General features: G+C 31.2%; 1 protein-coding gene across 1 annotated transcript in view; it reads left to right on the forward strand.

Annotated features, from left to right (window-relative positions):
• The window catches only part of LOC106465393 (protogenin-like), a 178,450-nt gene that overhangs the window by 82,949 nt on the left and 69,633 nt on the right, over window positions 1-25,868 (forward strand). Inside the window, exons 4-8 of the mRNA XM_022393285.1 lie at window positions 11,866-12,013; window positions 13,613-13,746; window positions 19,644-19,775; window positions 21,731-21,898; window positions 25,307-25,582. Of these exons, the coding sequence (XP_022248993.1) occupies window positions 11,866-12,013; window positions 13,613-13,746; window positions 19,644-19,775; window positions 21,731-21,898; window positions 25,307-25,582 (858 nt within the window). The remainder of the gene's footprint in view (window positions 1-11,865; window positions 12,014-13,612; window positions 13,747-19,643; window positions 19,776-21,730; window positions 21,899-25,306; window positions 25,583-25,868) is intronic.

Below are 25,868 nucleotides of genomic sequence, written 5' to 3' on the forward strand. Positions count from 1 at the left end.
AGTGCACTGGCAACATAAATGTTGCGAAATACATCGAAATATTGGAGGAAGGACTCTTGCCGCTTTATTCCTCGGGTTTCGTGGACAAGAACACAACGTTGTTCCAGGAAGATGGAGCACCGTGTCACACTGCTAGAAATGCCCAAAAGTGACAGGAAGAAAATGGTATCCAGAAGTTGCTCTGGCCGAGCCAATCTCCTGACATGCACCCCATCGAAAACCTCTGGGCCATACACGACCGGCAAGTCAAGAAACAATAAAATAAAAAAAAACTTCGAAGAGCGATCTACTCCAAGTTTTGAAGCAAGTGTGGGCGAAAATCCCACAATCTAAAATTGACGAGATGATTCTCACGATGCCCCAAAGTATCAACGAACTCCACGAAGCGAAAGGAAGATCTACTAGATATTAATTAAATTATAAATATATCAATTCATGTGAATATGACTGAAAAATTTCATTTTTTCTGAAAAGGTGGTGTGTATTTGCTTGTGACCACGCTGTGTATTGTTTGAACGCTCTAATACTAAATTATCGTTGAAAGACAATTTTTAATGTTTTTTTTTTTATCATTTCCCGGATATTATAATACGACCAAAAACAGTTTGTACGATCGACTCCCGATTTTTAGACTTAAAATAGCAAAAACAGAGAACACTGATAGATCGGGAGGCGCAATTTGACCACCTGTGTGTTGCAACATAACACTTTGTTTTAATTTGTATGTAACGCCATTTTGTATTTTTAGTTGTCAATTTTTTTTTTAATTGTTGTTTGTAGGGGTAAATGACCAGACCATCAACTTGCCATTGAGATTGATAATTTTAACGATAAACAATTTTCGAGAGTCGTGCTTCAAACTTCAGGCTGCCGAAACTACTTGCTTGTGTGTGTTTTTACCGTATTCATTTTGTGTCGTCCACCGATATTAAGATACACTAGACTAATAGAAGAATTGAAGAGCAGTCTTCAAGTTTGATGACATTCTTTTCTGGCAATAAGTTAACAAACTAACCTGGCATAACTACAACGTCTACCAGATGTTTATATGGGCTGCAAGAGCTCGTAATGTGACTATCTCGACGTTTGACGTCATACACAAAAATGGCGACAGTCGATGACTTATGGTTGCTTTTTTTATATACTAGGAGAATAAGTCGTGTACTTTTTCCATGTGGTGTCAAGGTAATAATTGCATCTTAACCTCAGATTTAAGAAAGTTGAATACTGCTGTTACTTGTAAAAGGTTTACAAAACATTATTTTACGGGATTTCATAATGAACGAAACTGAACATATTGGGACAAACCGTATTTTTCGGTGTATAAGACGCACTTTTTTACCCCAAAATTTGATGTCAAAATCTGCTTGCGTTCTATACACCGAAGGTATGAATAATATATATGTATATGTACGATATACACAAGCCATGGGTAAATATATTTAAATAGGCATGCATAGTTTAGTTTAATTGAATGTATTATTTATAACAATAGTAATTGTTGTTTTTTTAAACTTAACTATTTATAATGCTCCCTAAATAATAAAAAAATAAATTACAATGAAAGCAATGAAGATTTTGTAGGTTTTGAACCAAACTAAATAACAGTAAACCTTTTTTTGATTTACGGTATTTTCTTATTTTGATGTTTTGAGCTCTTTTGTGTTTACAACAAAATATACTAATTTTAAAGTATCAACTTGAATATTTGTTCAATAAAAATCTTTCAAATGCGACTGTAGCTTCCCCCCCAAACTTTGTCTTCAAAATAAGGGTGTGTCTTATATTCCGAAAAATACGGTAATACATTTTTTGTAGAATTTTTAAGGATATCATATGATAAAGTGTGTCGGTCCATTCAACTAATGAGCTTTAAGCGCTCATCCATAAACTTTTCCACGCCTTCTCACGTTGTAGCAAATGGTTAAATCGTGTACTTTTTATCATTGTTTAGTTTAATGTTACTTTATGCTGATTCCATGCACTGTAGGTACAACTTTTTAAGCTAGAATAGAATGTATAAACAAATGCAGCAGAGAAGCTACCCAGGTATATGACGTCACGTACTAATTTCTACGAAGATGGATCAGTCTGTTGCATACCTCCTCTGTTTTTGCGGGCTTTGGGTTCAACTTATGGGCTTTCTTTCTTTCTTGTTTATATTAAGAAATATATATATTTCAAGGATGTTACTTTAACAGGCTTTACAACAACAATGAAAGGATTTCGTGGTGAACGACACTCGTTATCATCTCCAGTACACCGCGTATTTATTTTATCGTAAACTGTTTTCGTATAGACGTCAAATGGGATAAGTTATTTACTGTTAGCTGGTCTTGTTTTACGAGTTTCCATGCCTGCATGAGGCTACCTCCTTGAATGATGAAAATAATGCTGTTTGACGATGATTTTCTTATCGTGTGCTGCTTCTACAAGTTATTTTTTGTTAGTTGTAAAACAATAATGAATTTACTATTTGGAAACCATATATTTCAACTTTTCACAATAGTATATTTATTTGATTTTTCACTGGTTCAAAAACTTTAAGTTTTCCTTTTCGCTCAGAAATTTTTGTTAATACACACTTAGAGTTACAGAAAACAAATTGTCTCAGAGAAATACCAAACACACACTTTTTGTCTTTCATTATTTTTTGTAAATCTACAAAGTATGTCATATAATCAAATACGTTAATGTATTTGACCAATGAACTTCATGATATACAGTATTTCCATACTGTGGCAACTTTAATTGTGCTTTTGTCTGCGGTGATGTTGACTTTGCTTGTTAAATTCAATTATTTAAAGAATAGGTTCAAAAATCGCTAAGTTTTATCATTCTTTTCTTTTTTTTCTTTTCGAGAAGATGACGTTTCGAGTTTGCGCTTTTTGGCAAATCGTAAAACCCCAGAACCCTAAGCTTTACGATCAGACGAATAGCACTATCTCAAAACGTCATTTTCTCGAAATAAAAAAGAAATGTATAAAACTCTGCCGATTTAAATTTCTGTACCTTTGTCGCCTGTACTATTAATTATATTTACTTTTCCTTTTGTTGAATTTTCCATGGGACTGGAAGCGCAGTTTGCCTACAAATGAGAATGTGTTGGAAGGAGGGGCCACAAATTCATATATGTGTGGATTCTTATAAACATATTTTCATGGTTGATAACTAGAAAGCATACTCAAGCAGTTAGACGTAAAATAAAAATTGAAAAAAAAAAAGACAAATAAATGAAAGTTTTGGGCTTTTAGTTCATTTGACACTGTCGGGAACTTGCTTTTTTTAGTAGTATATATAGTAATGAACATATATGGGTGTGTTGGGCTGAGGATTCTTCTACATTAGGTGTCTGTGACTTTTGGGCGATAAATTCGACAATAAACGAACAGCATACACACTCCACTTTTTTTTAAAAATAATATATATGTAGTTAAGCGTGTGTACAAAATTCTTTATACTATGGAAATTTTAGTTCTATTTTAAACACTATACAGTTTTTTCTTCTTGTCAAAAGGCCACTTAGGCCAATTCAATTGTTTTAGAATTCAGTTGACAAGCTGAACTATTTTTCTCTACTTTTATCGCAGTAGTATCCGTGTATAATTCACTTATGTTGTCACTTGAGTTACCGTAGTTGTATTCTGAACTTCCAATAATTGTCTGCCTTTTGTCAAAGTCCACATAGGTGGGTTCAATTAGTTTAGAACACCCTTTGATGAGACAAATTATTCTCCTTATTTTTTTCAAAACTGCTAATCTCACTCTAACATGACAACCATTAGGCCATTCACTCTCACAATGGTTAACTTTTCTCTGACCGAACTTTTCTTTCATTTGACTTTACTTTTACTGTCTTTTCGCTCCTCTGCTCACAGCTGCTTATACATCTATCACTTAGGCTTTCTAGAAATCTCCATATCCTCAACATCAATGGATTGCAAACAATGTTCGATAGCCTCAACATCAATGAATTATGAACACAAAATTAATTAATTAATTAATAATACTGCCTACACTAAACAGTCTTTTATATCTGACAGGCATACATACACATATATTTTGTAAGAAGTGTAACATGTGTGTAAAAGTGTTAGTTTTTTTGAATTGCTAACACAGAATTTTTACTTAATATATTTGAGTTTTATCTCAAGAACCTGCAGTTATTGTTGAAAACATACTCAAATCTTCCATTGTACATTACATTAATAAAATAACTGATTTACTAGTTTGGTAATATATTTCTTTCATACTTTTAAAATGAAAGTTCATGATAAAGGAGGACAATCTTTGTTAGTATACAGAATTTTCAATAGTTTTTTACAATTTTTTAACCAAGAAAAATATGTTTGTAAAAATGTTTTGTTCTAATAAATTTATTGAAATGGAAATTACAGATTTTGTTTGATAACAGCTAAATAAAAATATTAATGATACCAGTAAAAGTTGTATTACGTCATGTAATCGGGTTTCAGCTTCATTATCATAAATTAAATTGACTGATCCAGTTATCCAGATAGCTTTGAATGTTAAAATTGTATGATTAAGTAGAGTTTACCTTCTGTCTCAAAGTCTGTCTTTGTGTAGTATTTTTTATACACAATTTAAGCTCTTTGATATGATGAAAATTCATAGAATAATTAATTCAAACATCTTTTTTTTAACACAATCAAAGTCAAAGTGTAATAAAATATTATTGACACAAAGTTGTACTTATTTTCTTTCTTTTTAACTAGACCATTGAAATGTTTATTCCAAATTTATCTTCTATTTTGGAATTGAACACAAGACATCAAATTCACGTTTTGTCATCTGTTTACATTGTAATTTATTTTTATTAATCATAAGACACTCTAATTTATAGAACCAAGCTGCTGATTATAGCTTTTAGACTACTCTCTGTATAAACCATTGTTGAAGTTGGAAGAGGGTGAATAGTCACAAAGCGTAGTAATTCAAAGATGTTAAACATAATTATATGAAAATTTCAGTGACCAAAACTTTAGTGTACATTTTATTTGTATCGTGATCCTGTTAACATACTGCACAATAAGCCACATATAATCTTTAAAACACTTCTAAAGAAGAAAACTTCCATGCCTAAGTTGTGTTTGAAAAATTTCCATTTTATGTGATTGATTCATTACTTTTGAATATAAAAAAAATTCTTTATCAATATTAATATTATTCATTAATATACAAAAAGCAAATTGAGAGAAGGTCCAGTAGGGCTATGTTGCAGTACTAGAATGTGTCATGGCTAATTTGTAACATTAGTTTGATATGATAAGCTGTTCTTTCTGGCTTGTGGCTCTCTTGCAATCTGTTTGAAGTTGCAACTTTAAACCTAGTAACTACAAATTCTGCTTTTGTAAGGGTGAGAATAACTCTCACACCTAGGTAATGCCACATAATCTCACTTGTCCTATGATAAACTTGTCAGCTAGAATGTCATCACAACTTGCTGGCATCGTAGTAGAATATGATTTTCTTTGTGATTGACCCAGATTTTCCATATAATTGGCCAACTTTTCACTGGGACCCCTATTTTTAGCTTACAACTCTATGTATAGATTAGTTATTTATGAGGATGAAATATTGGTGATTTTCAACCATTATTGTATCCCAGTTATTAAGTTGCTCCTCAGTCAAGTGCTACATCAAGTCGAACACCATATCATTCAGGCTCAACAAATCTTCCTGTTCTTGATTACCTGCTTGAATATCTTGAAGAAACAATCAAAATCTTCCTTGGTTGCACCCTTAAACGTTAGAAGAGAATCTTAATCTCACTCACAGGGACCTATGCTTGTTGTAGCAGGCTTTCTCTCAAAGAGTCTCATCAAACATTAAACTGAGACATCCTAAGCATTGGGGATATGGTATAGTAGGTGTGCTTATGAACCTCCATGTTCACCTTGGCATGTCTTCCTTTACAGAGTGGCTCATAACTGTATTATAGATCACTATTTTTACCAGCTGGCTATACAACTTGACCTGTCAAATGTTGTTCTCAAGCAGCACATCCAGTCTCTTTTAGCTATTATCTGGTGGCATCAACTAGAGTTGGGGGGTTTGGGCTACCTTGGTTGACAAATATCTAGAAGTCTTATAAAGATTGCTCCATTCAATCTCAAACTTGAGAGACAACAAATCACCTCCAAGACCTTTTGTCGACTGAGTTTCCTGTGCAATAAGATTGACCCTCAGGGGTAGAACTTAATCAACAACTCTTGAGACCTCAAGCTGTGGCAGTACTTCCTGAGTCTGCAATTGTAGTGATATTGTAATCCTGGATCTTTGCAGCACCCATGAAACATCCAGAAGAGGATTTATCCAAAATCCCACTGCTCTCTTAGATGGACATCCTGAGTTATAAAGTTTTTCTTTCTTGGTTAGATATGTCCCTCTACTTGTGGAAAATACCATTTCTTCATTCAAAAACTATTTAAACTCAAAGCACACAACAGCTGAGAATAGTTGAGTAGTTGCAAATGATTAAAGCAAATAAATACACTAGATGGTGGATGATGCTTCAAGATAAGAGAGTGATTTGAATTCTGTATTTTGTAGATACTGTTCTGGACTGAGAAAGTATGACATTATATGCACAAAAATACTATCATTATCGCTTTCTGTTCAGAGACATTACCCCATCACAATGGACAACTAATGAAAGTAAGGAGGACATGACCTCTGTTCATTTCTAAACTTAGGTATTGTTGCTTAAGACAGTAGATGTAGAAATCAAAATTAGGTCTTCAGTGATGTCTCCTTTGAGAAAGTCTAAAGATAAACCAAGTGAAATACATGTTTTGACCATTTGTAACTAGCAGATGTACTGTATATGAAATTGCAAGCACTCTAAAAACACATATATCTGAAAAAATTTCTAAGCTAAGAGAGAGAGAGAAAGTTAATGTGGTCCTTTTTCCAGATACCATAACTGTAACTTTTTATTGTTGTCTCAGCCAAAAAGTTAAGTGGAAAATATTTTATGATGCAATAGGCTTTAGATTATTTTGATGTTTCATGATTTAATGTTAGTTCACATATCTGAGACAACTGCTATTTGACATTTTGAAATATACAAAAAATGTTACTTTTATCTGTTATGTTCCAACTGTAAGATAATATTACTAAGTGAAATACATAAAATTGGACAAACTATCACACAAAACATTTTGATCATTTCTGAATTTTATTAATATCAAATTTCTGTATTTTTAACTGTTAAAAGTAAGAGGAATAATATAATACACATAGGCAATGCTGGCATTCAAATATTAATCTTAAAACAACTAAATTATATTATGAACCCCATATATTCTTAAATAACTTTTTGAGAAATGTACAGTGTTTTGTAAGCATAAATTATTTAACAGTCTAGTAATTTATCTTGTTCATATTTAAATAAGAAATATTTTTAGTGTCCATGTGTTGTTTCCTAGTTAATACAATTTCTTGTAATGTTTGAATTTATGCTTTTAACCAGTATTTTGTAAATTTTTGTTGCAGTTATTTCCCAGTCCATGGTTAAATGATAAGTGTATGCTTAAATACTTCAGCTTTATCCTATGGTCTGAAGGTATATTAATTTTGAACGTTAAGTCTAGGTTCTTAAGGCAGTTTGATGTTTTATAAATACATTGTTTTGGCACTAACAATAGCATAATATTTTTCTCTCAACAGTAGTCATTACCAGGCTCTTTTGGTCACATCCCTTCTTGTTTTTTTTAATAAAATAAAATATAGAAAAAATTTTGTCTCTGAAAGCAAGTTCCATTTTGTTTTGTTTTTTCTCTTGATGTTTCCTTTTGTCTGTGATTACAACCTGTAATGTAATGAGAAATCATGAAGAGAAAACATGGTTGAAAAAGGTTGTTCTTAAGTAATGTATAAAGCACATGAAAATATCAGAGAAAGGTCATTTAATTTATGATAAGGATGGTGGGGCTCAGTTTTCTGATGTTTGAAAAATCATAAAAATATAGTTATTAAATGGTATATGATGCTACATTACAATGTCCCTGTTAAAAAATATATCCCTTTCAACAGTTGGGAGTATTATAATAAAGATTCAGCAAAATATTTTATAAGACACCAACATTGCTATGGCTTATAATGCTAAAATTCAGGTTTCAATCTCCATGGTAGATATAATACAGATAGCCATTGTGATCTGTGCTCTAGAACATTCATTTTTGTAGTACTCTGCAAAGTAATCTCCTCTGGTTGTAACAAATCAAGGAGACATGAGGACATTTTAGCCTTTTCCAGGTTTTTGGTGTTCATTCTATACATAACATAAATTAATTGTATCTCCATCCTCTTTAACTTTATGCCTAATGATTTGAGTGTATAAATTAATTAGCACGTTTTGCAGTGTAAGGGTGGTGAAGAATATACTGGGAGTTAAGTACATAACATTCAAACAATTTTGAATCTGCAAATCAGCAAGTCTCACGATAACCACAGCTAATATAAAGTTGTAGTGAAATTGAATGTATAAGAACTCTGTTTTGATGTTTTGTTAGTAGTGTGATGCTACCAAAAACTGATTACTTTTGGGAAGAACATGTAACAGCCCCTTTCCAATGCAAAATTTTCATACTCTCAGATCATAAAATTTTTTTCAGAGGAATTTAGAATCTCCAAAATGGCAATATCCCTTAAACTTAATGGCATTGGAAAACAAAGTAATATGGATGAATTAAGGAATCAGGACCAACCATAAAGAGACCTGTAATAAGTTGTATTCCAGTTGAGGTAAGCAGAGTATGATATCTTCTAACAGGTGAGAATCCTCAAACACAGAAGTGTAGTAAAAACTATTCACTTGTCCCTGGTAACATTATGCAATATAATCAAGAAGGATCTGTAACTGGAAATGATGCTGAGAGGGTTTTGGTTCACCAAGATAAGGCTTCCAGGCAAATCTCCCTTTGAACCATTGCATACCTCAAGCAGCTGGATAATGAAACAGGTATTCATGGTATTCCACTTGAAAAGATACTAGTCATGTCACCAGATTCAGCACCTTTGAATTTCTGTGCAATTAGACAGTTGAAGTGGGCACTGTGAAGTAGTCTTCATACACTAGATTGATCATGGAAAATATAGAGATAGGACGTGCCATCCTTACAACAAATACTTTTGAAATGGAAACTATTCTGTAGGGCTATTGTCAGTATGCATGATCATCAGATAGAACATAATTGGATGTGGTGATATGAATAATAACAACATGGTGATATTCCAAATTAATGTTTTTAATACAAAATATTCAACCTCTAGGTGTAGGGCTGTGAGTTAATTTAAAGTCACAATATTCTCAAGGAATCTTGTACACACAAGAATGGAAGACGTCATCAAACTTTAACTTCATTTTGTGCTTAAAAATCATTTGTGAGATCCAAGATTAGAAACAACTGATATAAATCTTGAAAACTTTCTGTCATAAATTCATCATAGTTTATATCAAAAGGAATTACGTTGTCTTTATGAGATAAGAACACTATTATGTTAGATGGTTAAAATAAGTTAGCTTACTTGCAAGACCCAACTGAGCATTTCTGTGGTTGAATATTTGCAATTCTATTGGTTAAAGCAGAATGAGAAATGAAGGCTGGTAGAGACAATACTACTTGATTTTCTAGCTGCTGGAGTATCCAATGAATATTGAGTGGATTTTCAGTATTCTGGGAACCAGTTGGTGTAGATATTTCCTTTAGAGAGATATTGTGGTTAATTTGCCCTAAGTGATGTAACCAAACAGCATGTATGAGTATGCAGCATTGACAGGTGGAAATATCCACATTATCAGTAATTTCTGCAGTATTGGCCAGGTGCTTGATTTATTGTATCCTCTGAAGGGGTGTTAAATATTCATTTGTTTAAATCCAACTTCTTAATATATATAAATGAATTAAACCTATATAAAGTTTAATATTTCTGAGCAACCAGGGATCGATCTGAATTTTTCTCCTAATGGAAAAGAAAAACATAAATTTACACTATACAGTAGACTAAATATTAAAATACAAATATTTATGTTATATTGTGAAGAATTCATATTGAATTGAAACAAAAAAGACTTGTAAAAAATTAACCTATTAGATTGTTTCATCATTTAAAAATGTAGCATGATTATCCAAGCAATCATCACTATACGACATCATAATGACAAGAAGAGATAGAAATTAAAATCTGCCTACATTTGGATATCATTCACTTGTGCCTTCATACTGATGACACAAATGTAGATTTAGTATATGCATCAAAAGAATTCTCCTGTCCTATTTTGTACTGTAACTCAGTAATTGGGTAACAAGTAAGATGAAATGATAACAACAAATAAATAGAATTAAAATTACTTTTTGATGAATAGATTTTCAGAAATATTCTTAACTGTACATGCAGAGTAGTTATGTTTTTGTAAATATATACGTTTGCCAAAATATTTCATTCCTTAACCCGTAGGGAATAAATTTAATAGAATGTTATTTTGGATGAAACAGTATGTTTCATAAGAAACATAGTCCTGCTAAATGTGTGTGCTGATCTAGAAATATGATTTAGTATTATAGAAACATCAACAAATTGTAAGGGTTTCTTCTGTAATTCACATAGTTTACACTGGTTTAGAAAGGAATCAAACAACCCATATTTAACTGAAATGCTTACACTTATTTCATCCTAGAACTGAAATATTTAGTAAAAGGAGAAACAGCCAATGACTAGTGAATGTTTTTAGTTCTTCAAAATTTTGCCATATGGCTTTTTTCAAGTGGTGGTGGGCCTGGGATGTCCAGGTGGTTAGGGCACTTGATTTACAATCTGAGGGTCGCAGGTTCAAATCCCCGTCCCACCAAACATGCTTGCCCTTTCAGTCGTGGGGGCATTTTAATGTTATGGTCAATCCCACTATTTGTTGGTAAAAGGTGGGTAATGATGACTATCTGCTGTCCCTCTAGTCTTTCTCTGCTAAATTAGGGACGGCTAGCACACATAGCCCTCATGTAGTTTTGTACGAAATTCAAACCAACCCAAGTGAACAAGCCATAAGGTGAAATGTAGAGTAAAAAAAAAAACTTCACTGGTCAATAACTGTTCTTCTTTTTACTAAGTAAGTTTATATTACAGTGTGCACTACACTACTTTAATTCCAAGAACTGAAATAATTATAATATAAACTATGCTTGAGCTTCTATGGTAAACATGCTGAAAATGGGTCACTGTCAAAACATTAGTTTGATTAGATAACATAGTAAGCATTAAGGGCACAATTATTTTGTTAGTTAATTAGTGATCTAAATGAAAACACAACCAAATGGTAACAAACTATAGAACATGAATTAATAATTCCTAGAGCAAAAGAATAGTGAAGTGTTAAGGATTTGTAACAGTTAGAAATACAAAAAAAGAGGATATTACCACATATAATAAAAAAACAATATATATTACTGCAAACAACAGTCACAAAAAAATAAGTAATATTTGTGAACATAAGTAATCTGAATTTGTTATTGAAACTAAACATAATGATAATATATTTATCAATAGATATAATTTGGTATGCTTCAGAACACCTAATCAGTTCATTGATGCAAATGTTTCTATTGTGAGTTAGAAAAAGTTTTACAAGCTACGCATGTTAAGTTGCCTCTTCTTTAATGATTTTAAACTCAAATACTAATCACTTCATTTATTAGGTTGTTGTTATCTGCGTGTATGTGAGAAAGATCAGCTGCCTGAGATGACATAGCTAACACTTTTTTTAAACTCCATTAAAAACTTTGTCATGCTATTGTTGAATTTTAATCAGCACTCCATTGTTATTTTGTAAAACTTCTCTCTCTTTAGGAGCAGCTAAAAACTTTACAGTTGAACCGGAGTCAGTTATGGTATGGGAAGGAGGAGTTGCTCGATTTTGGTGCCAAATTGATGCTGTTCCTGCGGCAGTAATCTCCTGGCAACGCAATGGCCAGGACCTACCTCAAAAAGATAACAGGTTAGCATTGAATTGTTTAAAAAATTTATATGTTTGACCCATCTAGATGACAAAACTATGAAACTATTTTGTATAATTTTTTCTAGGCTTTCTAATTTAATATATATATAAAACATTTTACAAATTACATACGACATATTGTACACTTATTGTCATTATACATTCTAAGAAGAAATCCTTATCTCACGTTAAATTGCACAGGTTTTGTATCACCCATCTAGTCCAGGACAACTGGAAAGTGAACATTGTGATAGGTAAAAGATGTATTTGAGATGTTTATGACTTTCCACATCCTGTTTAAGAGGACACTAACAAACTAAATGCAGAACACCAGCATGGTAAATTTGGAAAACCTTTAAAAAGCTTTACTAGTTATGGAAGAGAAAAATATAACTGTTCTTTCCCCGTGACAACTGTAATATTACAAATAATATGACTTGAGCTAAGCTAGCTGTTTGGGAAAAGAATTAAAACAGTAGGAAGTATAACTTCATATATAAAACTTAGTTGAAAGATGATAATTCTTTGTGTGTAGTGTCTAACACAATTACTCATGAAATCTGATTACTTCTTTCCCATCCAAACAATAAATATCATCCTTTGTGCACAACTATTGCATAAACTGAATAGTGCTGCACTGACTAAATGAAAAGTTACTTTGGTGGTGTAGTGACAACTCAATATCAAAATTTAATATGATAAAAATTAATTAAAAACATATGAACATTTGATAGCATTTCTTCAAAAATCTCGCACACATTTCTATCTTGTGTTTAATTACAGTTTGTTGTTAACATGCTTTGAGTCAACCTTTTGCTCATTAAATGTATTTAAGTAACATCCTGCGTTCAGGTTTCCAAATTGGCCAAAATTAACTTGATGCAGGCTTCTCTATAATGTACTATATAAATAAAAGTATTATAGCAAAAAATGTTAGACTTTTTATTGTATTTTTATCTGAATGAAGAGAATAAACGATAAGCAATACTTCACTGTAAAAATTGATACCCAAAAGTGATGAGTCATAGGTAATAGAAGGCCAGTGTTGATTTTCACACTTTGATTCTGGTTTCATTTGCAAAGTAATATGAGTTTTCAGTGATTTCCATTTACAGTATTAAAAGCATTCCTTTTTCTGTGTGAGCACAACTTCAGATATCTCATAGATGTAATAATTTTTGATTTTTGTATATTATAACAAATAAGTCACAATTCAGAAAATTTATTATTTCTTCATGCAGAACTAATTTGTGTTTGGTACTGTTAAAAGTCTTACTTAGTGTTATATTATATATTATCAGGATGATAAATCTGAAAATAAGACCTGAAGCATTTTAATCATAATGGTTACAGGTTATAAATAAAAGCTATTATTAGACATATGGTTAACTATTACCATATGCAGAACTTTGATAATTTGAAGAATATGATATTAACAATACTAATCACACTTAGGATATTCCAAAAATATATATAAATTTGAGTTTTTAAATAAGGGTCACCTGAAAGATACCATTCTAATTTATACTTATGTAATGAGTTTAGATACAATGAAAGCTTTTGAACTTATTCAGACTAACCTGTGTTCATATTTTATAGGTACATTGAACTTCCCTCAGGTATACTCCAAATAAACAATATCTCCAGAACAGATACAGCTAACTACCACTGTATTGCCCAGAATCCTTTGCGCACAATCTCTAGCAGGAAGGCCAAACTGTCATTGACATCAGGCAGGTTCAATATTTAAGTCTTGAATTATTGAACATATTGAAAATTTTAGTAAATACAGTATGAGTGCTTAATTATTAATGTTGTATTTATTAGAAAGTAATTTTTAACAAATTGTTATTAGTCTTTTAGGAAAATAAACATCATGTAATCTACACAGGAAATCATGGAAGATTGGTTTTTCACCTTATTATCCAGATATAGGGATGTTCCTTTATACATAAATGAATTAATGGTTTCTTAATTGTTCAAGTACCTGTGAAGTCTTTATAGCAGATTTTTACTTTGGGAAAAATATTCCTCATGTTTCATGAATAATATCTATTGATCAATATGTTGTAACAGAGCATATTGGACAAAAGTTGGCTGTCATAGAACTACAGGATTGAGTATGTTATATTAAAATGGTTTTGAAGCCTCACTAAGTCATTACAGCACATGTTGACATATCCAGTCATGCTGTATCTGATGAACCTGCATCTTAACATTAGCCCTCAGTGTTATTTCTATTGTAAAATACTTCATCTTAAAGCACTCATGTCCAAAGCAAAACATTCTTCTCTGCATATTTTCCATAATCTATCTAGTGTAGAAGAAGGATGGTTTCCAAGCTCCTGTTTCAACATATGGATTATGCAGAAATCCATAAGTGCTGCATCCAGTGGCTTGGCTGGTATGTCTTTATATGGAATAGCATGAATATCCATTTCATTCTCTAGCTGCTTGAGGTATGTGATGGTTGAATGGAAGTTATGACAGGAAGCATTATTGTGGTCAACCCATACCTGGTTAGCTTCATTTTCAGATGGAGATTCATAATGATTATGTTGCATCCTGTAGCCTGGAACATGTGGATGGCTTTTATCAGTGACCTGTGTGTTTATGGATTCTCACCTGTTACAAGATGTTGAACTTTGCTTACCAAGGCTTGTGTATGACATGTCTGCTATAATAGTATACAGTACGTCATCAGACAGACGTAGAACTACTTTAATAGTGTATTGGACAACATCTGACTGTCATAGAACTACTGAAATAGTGTACTATACAGCATCAGACTCATAGAACTACTGCAACAGTATATCTTATACAGCATCAAACTGTTGTAGAACTGTAATAGTGTCTTACACATCATCAAGTTGTCATAGAACTAATCTAGTAGTGTCCTATGCTGCACCAAACTGTCGTAGAATTACTGTAATAGTGTCCTGTGCTGTATCAGACTGTCACAGAACCACTTTAGTAGTGTTTTACACAGCATCAGACTGTCATAGAACCACTGTAGTAGTGTTTTACACAGCATCAGACTGTCATAGAACTATTGTAATACTGTTTTATACAGCATCAGGCTGTTATAGGACTATTGTAATAGTGTTTTATACAGCATCAGGCTGTTATAGGACTACTTTAATAGTGTGTTATACTGCATCAGACTGTCATAGAACTATTGTAATACTGTTTTATACAGCATCAGGCTGTTATAGGACTACTTTAATAGTGTGTTATACTGCATCAGACTGTCATAGAACTACTATAATAACAGGGGATAAAATACTTTGGTGGATTTGATTAGCAGAAACTGCTGATCAGTATTGAATTTGATTAACAATGAGCAAATATTGTTTAGCATCTTTTTAACACATTATAGCAACTAAATCAAGCACTAAAAGTCTTAACTACCTGTAAAGACATCCACTAATGAAAAAGAGGTAAATGTTTTTATTCTAATATCACTTTTATTCAGCTTCAAACCCTAATATTTAATTGTACCATACATGACATTTCATGAACACAATAGTTCCTGGTATATAAAGTAAAACTTCAAAATTCCAAGAAATACCAAACACCTCAGCTGGCACAACATAATGCAACAATCGATTAACCAGAGAAATAAGTGACTTGAAGATATTGCAACTGAACAAGATTGCCACAAATAATTTTTCAAATTAATCTAGTTTATTTCTTTTTTTTAGTGAGACCTCATCACTCTATTCACACCATGGTCTTCTTTGGCTTTTTGAAGAAGAAAATATCTAGTTATTTTTCAGCAGTAATTACCCCTCTCATCACAGGCATCCTTTACTATGCATGTCACAAGGTTTTTCAAAATTTAATTAAACTACTTTTTGTTTTTACGTGTTATACCATATAGTATAGCATAAAATCATAGCTAATAATCCATATTTTAATAGTGTGGAAGTTTAATTTTATAAAGCAATATTTAAAAAAGATCCTGAATTTCCCCTCGTGTAAGAAATATGAAATTTTTTCTCCAGGTATCCCCTATTCTCTAATTTATTTACCACCCCTCCCACAAATACGAAATTTAACATACATTATTTATTATAATATTGTCATCGCTCAGGTAAAGCATGATTTTCATAGCCTTAAATTCTGTTTGGTTACAGAGTCACCATATAGAAAATAAGACTCCTCTTGCCACACCCACCTGTCACATCCTTTCCTTCAGGACTTACCAATTGTTCTCTTTTATGTTTAATACTATATTATTTTTAACCAATAGAAAGCCAAGGTTTTCATCTATAAAATGACTTATTATATAACATTGTTTTTCGTACAGAAAAATGTCAATTTTTCTTTTGGTACAAGCTTCGTTCCTACGAGTAACACGTCAATTAGCTTGGATGAATTTGTAACAGCTCTTGTTGCATAGTTAGAAAGCCAGAAAAATTGTGTTAATTATGGGACATTGTCTACTTTTTGCATGTTATTATTCTGTGTTCTTCAGTACATTATTTAATTAAATAAAAATTATTATGTGTACTACCATCAGTATAAAAAGTAGGGTTAACTGTTATCAACAATTGACAGCAAAAAAAAAGAAGGCCCAGGTAAGTACTTTATTTTTGTTTTTCATATGTATTCTTTATTTATTATAATAAATGTAACTAAAATATAAAACAGTGTACTTTTTTATGTTAGATAAGGTTTGATTAGATAAAATAAATAAAAATAATAATTGAATAATAAACTTTTCCTGAGGCATGCCCGTGGGTAATGTAATGTAAACTGGAATGGTACAGAACTTTCACTGTGTTGTGGGAGGTCTCGAAAACAACATATTAGAGAAAGGAATAATTTGCACATTATGCTAAGCAAAGAGGAAAGTGGTTGGCAATTGAGGTTGTTTTGATTCACAAATTGTGATACAAACCTGGCTATTTTGTCTCAGACTGTCATGGAACTATTGTAGTAGTATCCTATGCTTGATCAGACTGTCATAGAACTACTTTAACAGTGTTTTACACAGCATCATATTGTCATAGAACTGCTGTAATAGTTTTCTACACAGCATTAGGCTTTCGTAGAACTTTTGTTGTAGTGTATTATATAGCATCATCCTGTTATAGAATTTCAGTAATAGCATACTACACAGCATATGACTTTATTAAACAAATATAGACCACAAACTGTATTGTTAAAGCTTCTGTTTTAATGTATTCATGTATGTATTTATTCAATGAGTTCTATAATGAACATAGGTTAAGAGAAATATTTCTGGAACACCTAGAATAAGTTTAAGATAGAAATAAGAATTAATTACCCTGAATACACTCTTCAATATAGTTACAGTGGAAATGAAATAGATTGCAAACATCAAGAACACTGACCCATCATCTTATTGAGTACAAATTACTTTTATGATAACAATAAAAAAATTTTTAATCATCTCTTTAGCAATTAATTATAATGTTTGCATATTTGCCAACTTTTCTGCAGTTAATGTTTAATGTTAATGTATAAAGTCTCTTGAGGTTCTATTTTGTGATTTTTTCTGATAAGTATTAGATTTTGTATTACTATTAAGTATTAATGTTTTCTCTGGTGGCTTTCATATTGTAGCATTGTGACAATATTATGCTCTGTTGATATTAAGCAGTATTTATTACATTTTTTTCTTGTATGTGTTAATGCACATACATTTTATTCACTAGTATAATTCTTAGTTAAATTATTAGATGTATATATTGCATTAGAGCCTGTTGATGAGGATTTGCCAAAGACATTGTTTATGAGCATAAATTTTGAGTTTATGAGCTATTTTTTGTGACAGGTGTGTCACATGAATACCAATACAACGACATAAAATGATTCACAAAAAGAAAATCTAGTTCCCATCTATTACATGTAATTAGAGCTGTATGATTAACACGATTAATTGATATAATCAATTACATTTGAGTATTGATTACTTTGAGTGTCACATAAAAAATCAATTAATTAAAATTACAATTAATCAGATTAATGTCATGAAAATAATCAACTAATTAAAGTTAATACTTCCTATTACTACTTTCTTATCATTCCAACCATTTAAGTAATCGAAATATTGCCATTATGATTTCTCATTATTTTTAAGTACAAACTTTTAACTCGTAGCTATGTCATCTTTTGACTGATTTGAGATATAGTTACAATTTTGGACTCATGAGGTCAAATCCTTTTGATTTATATGTATTTGATCACACCCAAGGTCTTATAGATTAATTTACTCTAAATCTGCTTAAAAGAATTTCAATTTGAGGGTAGGCTGGTAGAGATCTTGATGAGTAATAAAGCTGCTTCAGGTCTATGCACACAATGCTTGATAATGCTGGTGCACAAAAATATAGCTAATAAAAAGGAAAAACAGGTCTCGTAGATTAATTTACTCTAATCTTACCTAAAAGAATTTCAAGTGATGCAGCTACTGAGGATTACCTCTTGTTTATTAATTCTAATTAGTTCAGCTTAATTGATTGGTGTCATGACTCATGAAAATAATCAACTAATCGAAATTAGTGTTTCCAGTTGTAACTATTTTCAGTTATTACTGTCATTCAAGTAATTGAAATATTAGCTACGATTATTTCTGTTGGCATGATTACTGCTTGTACACAACTCGCAAATGTGACGGTGTGGCCTAGTGATCATTGGTTACATAATTTGCCACATTGATGCATGGTGTTTGTTTACCTTGTATGTCTAAATAATAGTGTAGCTTTAACTTAAGATGCTGCCTACTTATTACAAGCTACAAATATAACTTAGGGTAGGGTTTCTTTACTAACAAAATTACATTGCTGCATTCATTATTCTTTATTCCCTCAAAAAAACTTGATTGTTGAATAACTGTGTTTATCAGACATGTACTAATAACAGTTTAACAATATATAATACTGTTAAGTTTTTAACCTACTTACGTGAACAGAACTTGTTTAATTACAGTTACCTTAAGCTATATAAAAAGCAAGTTAAAAATAATTTAAAGGTTAATAATGTACAAAGTGTTCCATTGAAAATAATGCCAAATTTCAGTCATTTGTCAATTTTTTTTATAAAAGATTAAGCCTAAGTGTTCGTAGACGGTCATGAGCATAATCTATACATTACAAACACTTAAAATGTTATTGAAGTTTAGGTAAAATGTTATAAAGTCTCATGCAAACTTGGATATGGTACACATGTACAATGTACTATTTGACATAGACTCTGAATTTTTTTTTTAATAAAATAGACAAAGTGAATCAGAAACAATGTTTTATAGATTCTACTTTGAATGACACATTTTAATACACACATACTCATTTACATTTCAGTTTAGATTTTATACTGCAATAGTATAGTAATTGAAATGTCATTCTGGTAGCCTACTTTTATCTCACATGTGGTTTACTTAGCTGAAAATTTGGTTTCTCAGACGAAAAGTGTCTCAGATGCTTAAGTCAAATTTAAGTTATAAAATAAAAATTAAAATAAGAATAAATGCATAGCTAATGTACTTACTAAATGAAATCAGATGTTCTGTCAACTTGTATAACTTTAAATGTCTTAAGGTTAAATACCAAAGGAGTCCTTGAAAAATAATTTGCTCTATAACCAAAATGTTCCCACTTAGCTCCTGTACAAGCACACACCTTGGAGTTCCTTAGTTCACCACAGATTGTGGTCAAGCTGACAAGAGAAAAAGCTGTATTGGAGTGTTTGGTTTTAGGATTTCCTAAACCGATATTGATGTGGAAGAGAGAAGGTAAGTTAAAGATATAATTATGTGTCATTAGAGAGTGAGAGAATTAAACAGTCATCCTACATTATTCAGTAAATTGAGTTATCTATTCAGTTTAGTAACCATTGTCCTAAACAATTCACAATTCATATTAATATCAGTTACAAACACAAAATTTTAATATGTGGTTTGAATGTTGAAAACTGGTGAAGGGATGGAAACTAAAAAACCTAATATTTGTGGTAAAAAATAATGTTAGACTGCAGATATATATATTGCATTCTTTTAATTTGCCCCCCATTGGCACAGCGGTGTGTCTGCGGACTTAGAAAGCTAGAGACCAGGTTTCGATACCTGTGGTGGGCATACCACAGATAACCCATTGTGTAGCTTTGTGCTTAATTACAAACAAGAGCAAAAAAAAAATCTTTTAATTTATACATTATGATTTTCAAATCTGAGATGTGTAAAATTAGCATTTCAGATAAATGATGAATCTGAAATACTGCTTTTTAGACATCTCTGATTTGACATCTGTAATATGCAAATAAAATAAAATAAATCTTTACAAAATTTTGCAGGTCATTGGTAAACATTACAAGGCTTTCATACACAAAATATCAGGTTTTTAAATTAAGTATTACGTTTTTCATTTAAAGATTTTCTCGCAACATTTTTTCTTTCAGAATGTTGACTATCTAACATGCAAAGTAATTTTGATTTTAAGATTAAAAATACTTTCAAGCATCAAAACATTTTCAAATTTTGCATGCAAAATCTTTATAACCTCCAGATAATTATCAATTTTTTTTAGAAAAAACATTTTATGAGTTGGGTCAATTTGACCGACTTTGTAATTACCATAACAAATTAGGAAATAAATATGAATTATGCTTTTACCTTCTAGAATGATTATACATTATAACATGAAACACAAATATTTAGTCTAAATACCTTGAATTTCATAAAATTATACATTTACAAATATTTATTATTTTTATTATACTGACCTTTCAGCCATGCCTGGCTAACATTATAGAAGTTGCAATGATGCGGTGCACATGCACTCATGTTACCGTATGCAAGAGTATAAAATTGGCCTTTACAAAGAGACCTGCCTTGATTGTGTTTTAGTGGACTAGTACTTTGTAAAATACATTTCAGTTTTAATACATTATATATGTATATACATTATTACTATTTAAAATAAGTTCTTAAATTTCAGTTAGAACACTAAATAAAGAATTATGGAAAACAATTATTTCTTCTAAAACAGTTATCTCTGAATTTGTTTGCTGCTTGCTGTAGGTTGCTAAGCCTTATCAAGTTTCACATGTGGAGGATGTAAAACGAAATCATTATTTTAGGTTTTATATATACATTTTACATTAGCAAGTTTTTCCAAAAATGGACAGAGGTGAGCAGGACCACTTTGTTTTATTCAGTAAATGTAACAATATCTCAGCATATAGAAAAGATAGGAGGTTTTTATTTTATATTATAGCTTGTCAGTATCAATAATTTGAGTTCCTAATTTGTAAGAAACTATATATTTTGTATTTGGACATCACAAACATATAATTTGAACCATGCTACAATCAACATACCCAAGTGATACACAAAAAGTAATATTTAAGATTTTTTTTAATATTTAATACTAAAATTTGAATTATAATATACAATTTGATACCAAACTTATTAACATACATTCACAAAATAGTAGTTCAATAAAATTTTGAATGTGAGTCTACAAACGTGATGATATAGCTTTTGACCTGTAACCATTGGAAGACGTGTAGACATAGGATTAATTGAATAAATTTCTGTTAGCCTAAACTTGTAGGTTTGATATATGTAAAGTCTTTCTTTGATAGTAGAAAAGATGTAAAAATATTTTTTCTGATGTTGAATATTCTATGTTAATAAACAAACAGTTTAAAGTGGTGTAAATTTTTACATAATAAAGTGAACACTTTCAGGTGGCCGATCATTACCTACTGATCGAGTGTCAGTCATTGGCCAAGGAAATTTGGTAATTGACCAGGTACATCCTGATGATGCAGGATCATATGTGTGTTCAGCTGAAACAATTACCAGTGCAGGGAAGAAATTTTTCATTACCCAGATAACAACCTTAATAGTACATGGTAAGAAAAAAACATTAGTACTTTTTCTGGTAAAAGTAGATGAAAAATTGCACGTTGAAGTTCAGGTTTATATAAAAATGAAGTTAATTACTAATAATCTATCAATTGTACATATAAGGGAGAAAAAGTGGTGTGTTTTGAATAAGAGAATGCGTGGATGATCAGTTTGTTTGGGCGTATGGATTGTGTGGTTTTGCATTTCAGTGTCTGTTTCTTTACCTATTTGTACTTTAGAAAAACTTCATGTTTACAGCTCTGCAAAAGAAAAAACTATTATAGTCTATAAGACTTTTTTCTTTTTGAAAGAGCTTGGTAAATATAAATATTTATCTGAGACAAATTATTCTAGAATTGGTAGATGGTTCTGAGACTAGTTGAAAATAAGATTGTTTATTACAGAAACAAGCATTACAAATATTCTACTCATAAAATATGGTTGAATATCTAGTATGAAATAATCCTACTGTCTAAGCTAATCCTACTTGCATAATAAATTGTAAACATACAGAGCTAAACCAGGACTAATAAACAAAACAAGAAATTGAACTTTGTGTTTTTTTTTACAGCTAATACAAGCTCTCCCATGTATCTAATTAAAAAAACAAAAAAAAGACACAAAAAAGGTAAATATGATGCACTTGTAAGAGACGGAACAAGATGATATTAAAACTATGAGGTAAAATAATACAAAGCTTATGCACAAGTATTTACCATATTATTTAACTGTGCATAGAATTAAGGTGAACTTTGATTGCTACTTTTAATCATTAAATAGTAAGCTCACTTTGTGTACAACCACATATTTATGAAAATAGCAAACTCTATTTGATTTTTTTTTTTGGAATTCTGAAGCCTGTTCTTCACTTTTATAGAGTACAAAAACTTTTAGTACTTGACATTTTTCATTGATAGCATAAGTTTATAATGTATAGAAAATTTAGTTTAGCAGAATTATTCTTTATATAACATAAGGGTTCCCTGGTGGACACAGCAGATAGTCTGATGTGACTTTGCTACAACAAAGCATACATACGTAAAACACAATAACCTGTCATGTAATAAATAGGGCAGCCATTTTTATTGGTGTTCATATAGGAAACGTTTCCATATATTGGTTCATTACAAGTAAAAAGACATAGAGCTTATTTGCTAGTATAAGATATTTTCAAGAAGCCCACTGTGCTTATATATATATTTATTCATTTAATGCATATACTTTTGTTTCTGGTCGGTTAATCATAGTCAGAAATGGATGAAGTTTGTGGTAATACTACCCAAAAAAGTTTCTACAGTAATAAAAAAAAAACTCCCAACCATCACCCTTATAAAGATCTTAAAAAAAAACTACTTATAGATAGGCAACAACTTATTCAAGTACGATGCTGGAAAGCTAAGGCAAGCCCAGTTACTTGAAGTTGGTCTTTCCAGTCTTAGCATACTGAATAAGAAACTGGTTTTGTAACTAAGTTAGTTTATCGATTTCAAATAGCTTAAAACCGAGTTAAATTGTAATTTAGATTTAGTAGTTAAATAAATGCTGATATGTATCCAATCTTCTACAACTTTGTGGAATATGTGGGAGTTTTGCAATACAGATTTAACAGTATAAGTTATGTACATTTCTAATTACAAATTTAACTTAAACAAATATTGATATTAAAATAAATGTATAATAGTAAATCCATCACAGTTTTCACTCCAAAAGCTCCAATTTTGTGGTAAGGTGTATAGCCAAGTTTCTTATTTCTAATATTCAGCCAATTGTACTTCTTGCAAAAATCCTTTTTTTTGATCGGCAGTCCAGAAGCTAGCTTGTGGACACCAGATGTTACTGATACCATTAATTACTATTGGGTCACTTCCTCACTTATTCTAGCTTTCTTATTCACAGAAGGTGAAAAGAAACTTGTAATTTGTTTAATTTGACGTTGGGGTGTTTTCTCAAGATGCAATAAAAATTATATACACTCCCGATCACAATAAAATCAAAGCACAGTAGAAGAAAAATGTACACCCGCTCAAATTGGCAACACCATCGTGACTGAGCATGTCAGACCAAAACGACTTATTCCCAAGACTCTCGCTCATATTTTTATCTAGGCTAGGAAGGTGCTGTGTGATCAATGACATCAATCTTCTTCATCCTCTTTGTGACTTATTTTTTTGAACGAATGTACAGTCCAGACCTACATACCAATCAACTCGGCTTGTGGTCACCTGTTTCCCAGGCTAGCTCTCATCTGCTACTGCCCAACTGAAACATGTCAATCAAAGTGAGGCCACTACTGTATATTGACTGATAGCAACCACTTCTTGTAGATGTTAAAACCAGGTGACCATTGATGTTCCCTATAAATGGCACGCTAATCCTACCTGATACTTCAAACCTCATACTGCACTGATAATCACATATGCATGATCAAACAAACAGTCTGTTTTCACACTCCTTTAAACTTTGTCATTTGTTACACTTCTAGTTTGGTGTCTCTTTGGTCTCCTTGTGAACAAAAGAAATATTTGAAAGGGGAAATTCACACATTAATTTACATTACTCTTTCAAGTTTTGCCACCTTTCTCTCCATCTTGCAATATGAAAAATGGTGCCCTTGATATACATCATTCCAAGCACCATTTACAGTGAATTTAAGCTCAGTACTTTCCCTTTGCTATCATGGTCATATTTAAGTGTAAATGCTACTATTTTCATATTCTTTCACATTTTTTTGCATCTATCACAAAGCCATATTTGGTTTTACCTTTTACAATGTGGTACCACAATAATGAAACAAATGAAGATCTAAAAATTCAGCTTTAGTAATTATTCATCTCCAAGCATCTTTTTGGCTTTGTTTTTGAAATTTTATATATTCTAATATATAAAAGTTTGTAAATGCGGTTTTATTAATTTTGAGTACTATGATAGAATTTTTTTAATTCAGCTACATACACTGCTACTTGCATGCAGTGCTTGTCCAAACACTCACACTGTTGCATACATTCCTGTTATATACTTTGATATTAGAATTCACTGTAAGTTGTGAAAATCACAGGACGTGAATTGGATTTGTTGTATTCTATTCAGAATTTAGATTAATTTTTATTAATTAATGATACACATTGTGTCATTTATTTTGAAAATTCCAATTCTTGTCTCTTCAGTTCAAGAATGATAATCCAGAAATAGTTGTATCATTATTTTTATAATAATTTGTTAACAAAATGATAAACAGCAGTAAAATATCTGTAAAGCTAGTAATCCTTCATTGAAATAAGGCTTTGAGACCAAAAAAGTAGTAATTTTCTAATAAGGCTAATATTGTTTTATTTGCTATATGTTATGTTGTAGTATGTATATTATGTTTTGTTAACTTTGATTGTTTTGTAATAAAATAAGATTTTGTTCCCCAGTGCCACCAGAATTTCTGATAAAACCTCAGAGTGTATCCAAAGCCACACCACAAACAGTTCGGTTAAACTGTGTTGCTGATGGAATTCCTTCACCATCAGTTACCTGGTATAAAGATGGAAAACTACTTCTTACAAATACTAGAATAAAACTGAAGGGCTCAGGAGAACTTGTTATAACCCAAACAGAAGCTGCAGATTCTGGGATCTACCAGTGCATGGCAAGAAACATTGCTGGAACTAACTTAGCTGCAGTACTACTAACATTGATGTTTAAAGGTAACAAGTATTTCCCCCCTCCCCCTTCTACATATAAATATTTGTTAGATAAATTTACATAATTTTGTTCTTACTGACAGCTTGTACATTCTTGCAGGTTTTAATTTTAAAGTGAAATGTATAAAATCTCTAGTGTGTGTGTGTGTGTGTGTGTGTGTGTGTGTGTGTAGTATATATATATATATATATATATATAATGTACTTAGTACTTACTTACTACCTATACGTAACTAGTAGTAGTTACTACTTATTTAACTTTTAACTAGTATTATTACTTAGTTACGTT

Source organism: Limulus polyphemus, unplaced genomic scaffold, assembly GCF_000517525.1.
Source record: "Limulus polyphemus unplaced genomic scaffold, Limulus_polyphemus-2.1.2 Scaffold1930, whole genome shotgun sequence".
Taxonomy (NCBI): Eukaryota; Metazoa; Arthropoda; class Merostomata; order Xiphosura; family Limulidae; genus Limulus; species Limulus polyphemus.